We start from the raw sequence: 7856 nt of genomic DNA, 5'->3' as shown, positions 1-7856 counted from the left end.
GATCTGTTTTGCTGCAGCCAGAGTACCACACTGTCCATCCGTATGTCAGTATGCTCTCTATCACACACCAATAAAAGTCGGCCAGCATTTTTTGGGACAGATTAGCTCTCCTTAAGCACCTCAGGTAGTATAGTCACTGTTACGCCTTCCCTGCTATTGAAGTTGTATTGATGGACCAAGAGAACTCCTTGGTGATGTTCATCCCCAAAAACTCGAAACTACGACTTCAGTCTTCAGTCTATGATTTTGCCGACCTGATAAACTACACCAAGATCAATCTAGCGTTACCTGCCCACATAGCCTTCCATTTTTCTTTCATCGTCCATGTGCCTATCTGTCTCTTAAATGTCCCTAATGTATCTGCCTCAACAGAATCAAGCTCCTGCCATTCCCAACATGCTTTGCTCCTGCCGAATATACAAACTCTCTCTACTCCACTTTGACAAATACAGTACTGTGCAAAAGTCTTAGGCACCCTAACTACATATATCTGTGGCTGAGACTTTTGCACAGTAGTATACATCGAGCTCAAATGCATGGAAAGCAGTATAACTTCTACAAAGTAATGCAGCAAGTTTAATGTATAATTTTATAAGAGCACATGTAAGTAGTCAATTGTTGATGTCTAACTAATTTAATTCTCACCATGATTATATTTCATCATACTATATGAAATAGATTTCTAAAAAAATTTTACTCACTTAAAGTACTTCTCAGCCAATGTCTGATCATAGGAGTTCCATATTCATTCCACTGTTAATAAAGCACTGTAATATGAAAAATGTTTTCTCCACTACACTTTTCAGCTTGAGGATGCATCTTCATGAAGTTCTCCACTTTCCAAATAGCTTGTTTCTCTCAAAACCAAAGTATGTGCAATAAATTGTCACCACAATCCTCATCAGGGGTCACCATTTTTCACAATACCTGAAGTACCAAATCACAAGTTTCAATTCAATTTATTTATGCAGGGGTTGGGGCTGGTCACTTGTGTCAGTGCTGCCCTCCTGTGTTTAATCGGTGCAATGACAAGCTGGATTGTGTGCGTTCATGCATGCTGGGAAGTGCTTGCTCTTGCTGATAGCATCATGCACTATCAATTTACGGGCCATGACACTCAGGGATTTGGGCTATATTATATATTTTTGTGTGACTGTGTGTTACTGCTATCTTATATATGCTATATGTGCCTTGTACTGTGTGTGACTGTTGGTACAGTGTTTTGTACCTTGGCCCAGGAGTAACACTGTTTTGTTTGGCTGTATTCATGGACATTCATGTCTGGTTGAATGACAATTAAACTTGAACATGATATATGTTTTCAGGACTGTTTTATTGATAGATTTCCAATCCTTGAACTTTTATCTTCTAAAACCAGCCGCTGGTCTCCCAAATGCTCCTCCATATGTGCAGGCTCATTGAGTGTTTAGACATAAATCAGATGCTTGTAACCTGGGCAGAACCTGTTTAGCACATCAATTAAAAATGGCATCTGATTACCTGAGGATTGCCCCTTCTTTAAGAAAATTATCAATTAGTTAACTGCAGGTAAGTTGATTCTGGTTTAAGATGATGTTGCTGAAACATGGCAACGCCTTACTGACAGGAAACAAAACTACTAACTACTCTGTTAATCACAATTTTTCTGGGCAATGATCACTGCAATCAATAGCTCGTAACTTGTTTTCCAGAACTCAGCTTTTGAACCAACTGTACTACCTGGCATTTTTGCGGTGTGAACTGAGGTCTTGAGGTGCAGAACTGTTGCAGCACGGCATGGGTGGGCCACATCGAGGCCTGAGGCCAGGGCCCAAGAGTGAGGAATGAGCCAATGTTTGGCCAGCGCTGGAGCAGATTTGGAGACAATTCAAAGCAGCAGGTCTGAGGCGAGGCAGAGTCGAGGCAGTGGAGCCCGGGCTTGAGATCGAGGAACAAGCTGATGTTTGACCTATTTAAGCACCAGGCCAGATATGGGCACAATCGACGTGCCAGGGTCTGGGTCTGAGAGTTTCTCTAAGCAGCGGGACCCATATCTGACTGTGGGGAATGAGCCGATGTTTGGCTGAAATAAGCGCCGGGCCAGATTGAAAAGGTCATGGTGTTGGGACTGGGCCAGTGCCCAGCTCACTGCTCCATGAGGTTCTCTGTGTTGAGCTGAAGCTGTGGCCTGCAACTGATGGGCTCCTCATCCAGTTGCAGCCATGACTGGCTTCGTGGCTGTGATCTCACTTTCGTGAACTATAGTGATGAATGTTATTTGCTTGCAAGATTTGTTCTTTATTTTTGCACATTGGGTGTATGACGGTCTTCTTAATGGATTTCTTTGTTTTGTAACTGCCTGTAAGAAAACAAATCTCAAGGTTGTCTGTAGAATATATACTTTGATAATAAACATCCTTCAAACTTTGAACTTAAAACCCTTAGCATAATCATACCTTAATAATAAATATGATCAAAGTACTCATACTTTGATAATAAATCTACTTTGAACTTGCTTTTGTCTAACTTGTGACTGTTTGTAGAGCCAGGAGAAGCCATTGGAATATACAGTCATATTCATTGGATTTCCTTTGTCCATGAGACCACAGGACCTAGGAGCGGAATAAGGCCTTTTGGCCCATTGACTCTGCTCAGCCATTTCATCATGGCCGATATATTATCCCTCTCAACCCCAATCTTTTGCCTTCTCCCCATAAGCTTTGACACCCCTACTGATCAAGAATTTATCAGCCTCTACTTTAAATATAACAAATGACTTGGCCTCCACAGCTACTTTGGCAATGAATTCCACAGATTCATCACCCTCTGGCTAAAGAAATTCCTCCTCATCTCTGTTCTAAAGGGACACCCTTCTATTCTGAGGTTGTGATCCTCGAGTCCCCCACTGTAGGAAACACCCTTTCCGTGTCCACTCTATCTAGACCTTTCAATATTCAATAGGTTACAATGAGATCCCCCAATTCTTCTAAACTCCAGCAAATACAGGCACAGAGTCATCAAACGCTGCTCACGTTACCCCCTTTTGTTCCCAGGAGTCAATACTAAAGATAGAACTGCTACAGTAATCGTATTAGCTAAGAGCATCTATTTATCCTGAACATTTTTCCATTCAAAGATCAGTGCAATGTTTTGACAGTTGTGGATTTAAGTTTATTTGTAAAACTGAGAAATGGAGACAATATAACGAAGTGTGGGTTAAGGGTTTGGGAGTGTGGTGTTCCACCATATTGTCTATTTACTTCAGTGTTGATTTCAAAAATAGCCCAGGATAGACACCCTCTGCTGACACAGGGGTAGTTACGTGAAACATAGATACACAACTTTGAGCCAGTTCTTTGATGTTATTTATTTATTTATATTTGGAGATACAGTGTTTAACAGGCCCTTCCGGCCCAATGAGCCATACTGACCAACAACTTGCTCATTTAATACTAGCCTAATCACAGGATTGGAGATACATCTCTACCAAAGGAGGTGTAAGCCGCTCCTTCCCTCTGCTAGCCTGCAGGTCACCCTTGGGCAAGGTGTAGCACCTGCTTAGCACCCCCCCACCCCGATCACGGTCACGTAAACTCATGGGAGCCGCTGGTGCATATCACAAGTTCTGGTTATGTGACCACTGACGCCAGGCAGACAATCCCTGAAGAGTATTGATAATAGCCAGGGTCACTATTATAAAGACACTGCCCAGAAGAAGGCAATGGCAGGATTCTTCTGCAGAAAAATTTGCCAAGAATAATCATGATCGTGGAAAGTCCATAATTGCCTATGTTATACATTGCAGCACATAACAGACGAATAAATTTATAATAACCGGTTCAACACTCACAACACGCTGGAGGAACTCTGCAGGTCCGGCAGCATCCGTGGAAACGATCAGTCACCGTTTCGGGTTCTGACCTGAAACGTTGACTGATCGTTTCCACGGATGCTGCCGGACCTGCTGAGTTCCTCCAGCGTGTTGTGAGTGTTGCTTTGACTCCAGCATCTGAAGAGTATTTTGTATTTACAATGACCGGTTAATCTACTAACCAGTACGCCTTTGGACAGTGGGAGGAAACCAGAGCACCCGGAGGAAACACACACAGTCACACAGGGGATGTACAAACTCCTTACAGGCGGTGCCAGAATTGAACTCTAAACTCCAGAACGCGCCGAGCTGTAGTAGCGTTGTGCTAACCGTTTTGCTACCATGTTACTTCGCTTTAATTGGTCACACGAATAAGTGATGTTGGAAATGGAAAAGCATAAGAATGAAAAATTGCAAAATATTCTGTGAAAATGTTAAGGAATATTGCTGAATTAAAATAAAGGAAACAATTTAATGCTGTTTGCTAAACGTACGAAACTTAAATTTTGATGCCGTTGTGTGATTCAGTGCTCCAGTCTGTTTCGATCAGTACAAGCCTGTTGCATTATTTTAAGTCAACCCTTTGTCTTTTAAAAGCTCTGCTTTGTGATTCAGGCAACTTCAGGTGCTTGCCCTTCTTTGTAGCCAACGCTAGTGGAATGGATCTGTTGGGAATTCTCTATTGTCTTCAGCATCAGGATCCTGAACTGACGTGAATAACTTCACTCATCTCGACTCTGAACTGATTCCACAACCGTTCAGGAACTCTGCAGCACATATTCTCAGACCTTTGAAGTCATTTGCATAATTGGTCAATTTTTGCATATTGGTTGTATGTCTAGGCGAGCAAGGCTCCACCATCACCCACACTGCCCATTCTAACCAATTTTTACAGGAGCGTCATAGAGAGTGCCCTGACCAGCTGCAGCATTGTCTGGTGTGGGATTTGCAAGTCATCCAAAAGCAAAACCCTACAAAGGATTGCGAGGACTAGAAGTTCGGCATGGACTAGAAGGGCCGAGATGGCCTGTTTCCATGCTGTAATTGTTATATGGTTATATGACTGTTGACAGGATCGCTGGGGTCTCTCTCCCACCTTTCTGAGATATTTATCAGGAGCGCTGCATACACAGAGCCATTAGCATTGCCAAGGATCCCACCCATTCAGCCCTTAATCTTTTTGACCCCCTACCATCAGGCGGGATCAGACAAGGACTGTTAGGTTGGGAGACATCTTTCTCCCCCAGGCTGTGAGACTTCTGAACTCCCTGCCACCACCCAGTTCTCATCACATATGAAGTGCCAGTAGCGTTATACTGCTTACCTTTTAACTTGTGCTATAAATGAACATTATGCTGAATATCAGTCTTATGGAATATATTTTATTATTTGGTAATGTTACTTTCTATGTTGTGTGTGAGTTATATGTACTGCGTTGTGCAGCCTGCTCTGGAGGAATGTTGTTCTGCTTGGCAATATAAATTTGAACTAGAATGTGAACTTGATAAATTCTACTGTATTTCTTTATTTTCTCGTAAAGGCCTGCAAGAAAATGAATCTCAGGGTAGTCAGGGTGACTTTGATAACGTATTTACTTGGAAATCTATAATAAATTTACTATGAACTTTGGTGTATGTATTCTACATCTTCTTTTTCCTAGAAGGGTTCCAACCTTGGACACTTGTTAAATCCTCTACAGGGAATTCAGAGGAATTTGTGCATTTCAAATCAGTGAACTGAAGATAGTTGGAGAATTCAGAAGGCAAATCACTGATATCATTCTCGACAGGGACGTTGATTTTTCTTACGTGGCTACCGCAACACTGACCCCCTCCTGTCATGTATGCATAGGAGGCATGTGTAGAGCCACTGGGAAGGGCAGTGCATCCCATGGCACCCATCATGGCTGGATTTGGGTTGTAAACCCCGAGGTGTGAGTTATTTTGGAAACGCTGGCTGTGGTGGTGGTAATGATCGAATTCCGAACAAGCCGGGCTTCGGACCGGACTGTGCGAGGGGCTGTGCGCCGGGCTGTGCGATGGGCTGTGAGGCATGGGACAGGTCACGAGGCAGCTATTCCTCCTGACAACGCGGTGGATGTCCAGCTTTGCAATGAGGGGTTTCCCCACGTCCACCTCCTTGGCTTCTTCCACAGGCTCATCAAGTCCCTGGTACTGGTAGCGAAGGCACACCGTGAACACCAGCCGCTCCTGCAGCAGAAGAAAATGGAATGAAATTTTCACTTCCTATCCCATTTCACTTCAGAGTACTGTACCTAAAAACATCTTACAATTGGGCAGCATTCAAAAGTTGATAGCCCAAGAAAAAAAAGGAAATATAAAATAAAAAATCTGTACACTGGTTTTCAGATGGGTGTTCATTCTGAGCACAGTATTGATAAGATGGTGACACGTACAAATTGCTAGAAGAACTCAGCGGGTCTGACAGTATCTCTGGAAAGGAATGAGCAGTCAACATTTCAGACCGAGATCCTTCATCAGAGTATCTTTTATAAAAGTCTCTAACTTTTAAAAATACTGACTGAAATATCATATACCTTGGTTTTGTAACCTGCTAGTGTAATAATACAAGCTCTCTAATAACACCACAGTGTGAATAGGTATACAGAACATAGAACTATTCAGCATGGTACAGGCCATTCAGCCAATGATATTGTACTGACCTTTTAACCTACACAGAGTTCAATGTAACACTCCCTTGCACGTTGCCCTCCATTTTTCTCTCATTCTTAAATGTTTCTCTGTTTCTTAAATGTCCCTAACGTATCTGCTTCTACCACCACTCTTGGCAGTGTGTTCCACACATTTAACGTTCTTTAATAAAAATACTTACCTCCAAGTACCTTAAAGTTATGCTCCCTTGCATTAGCCATTTACGCCTTGGGAACAGTCTCTGGCTATCCACTTGATCTATGCCTTCTGCCATCTTGAACACCTCTATCAAATCACCTCTCAAACTCCTTCTCTCTGTTCCCAAAGGAGGTTAAACCATATTGCAAAATAGAAGATTGATCAATTGTTGGTGATGTGCCACCTTTTTCAGCCTGGTAAGGGTGACACTGGACTCGATTTGTAACTGCCCAGTTGCTGACTTTGCTGACAGGAGAACAGATGTTTGTAATAGATCACAAACAAGAGAAAATCTGCAGATGCTGGAAATCCAAGCAACACACACAATATGCTGGAGGAACTCAGCAGGCCAGGCAGCATCTATGTGTGTCCAGAGACCTGAGCCTTCCCAGGGCTGATTCTCTGGGCCAGAGCTTGGAAAAAGCAATGCAACAGACTTTTAACATCATAAATCAGCGAGTTGTTTGTTATGTCTCCTTTCTCACTGTGAAACACTTCTGTTTCCCTTATTAGTGAGAGAGAGAGAGCCTGTGGTCTGTCACCAGATGAAGTCTGTGTCTTTATTGATGCTTTGCTGCATGCTTTGGTGGTCGGCGGAGAGCACTGATGCTTTTTTGCTGGTGGGGGAGAGGGAGTCTTTGCCTTGCTGCTGTTTATGTGTGGGAGGGGGGAGCTGGGGGGGGACTTTGGGGTTCTAACGTTTAATTGTCATTCATGCTTTGGGGCACTCGTCTGTTTTCATGGATGTTTGCAAAGAAAAAGAATTTCAGGATGTATATTGTATACATTTCTCTGACACTAAATGTACCTATTGAACCTATTGAATCTATGGACAAAAAGTACAGTAAACGTTTTGGGCCGAGACCGTTCATTAGGACTTCCTGGCGTGGCCTGCTGAGTTCCTTCAGCATTTTGTGTGTTTTGTTTGTAATAGATGTCTGTGTGCTATGGAAACAGCACTCCAGTGGACAACGAGTAGTTAAAGCTGCCCAAAGCATCACACTACCCGCCATATACAGAAAGGCGTCAGAAAAAGGTCAGCTATATCTACTTTATTACAACTTCACTGATGCTCTTTGAATGTGAGTTCAGGTTAAGTTTCTGCTATTTTTAAACTCTCCTGTGAGGGAAGTTCC

At 42.9% G+C, this 7856-nt stretch overlaps 1 protein-coding gene across 2 annotated transcripts in view; it reads right to left on the bottom strand.

Moving 5' to 3' along the window:
• Positions 1-3948: 3948 nt before the first annotated feature.
• Positions 3949-7856, bottom strand: part of malt1 (MALT paracaspase 1) — a 127477-nt gene continuing 123569 nt past the window's right edge. For both annotated transcript variants that reach the window (XM_072252259.1, XM_072252260.1), the window contains one exon: positions 3949-6060. In XM_072252259.1, coding sequence (XP_072108360.1) covers positions 5491-6060 — 570 coding nt within the window. In that variant the 3' untranslated portion in view covers positions 3949-5490. The remainder of the gene's footprint in view (positions 6061-7856) is intronic.

Source organism: Mobula birostris, chromosome 3 (assembly GCF_030028105.1).
Source record: "Mobula birostris isolate sMobBir1 chromosome 3, sMobBir1.hap1, whole genome shotgun sequence".
NCBI lineage: Eukaryota > Metazoa > Chordata > Chondrichthyes > Myliobatiformes > Myliobatidae > Mobula > Mobula birostris.
The sequence above is the reverse complement of the archived record's forward strand: the minus strand, read 5'-3'. Positions and strand labels throughout refer to the sequence as shown.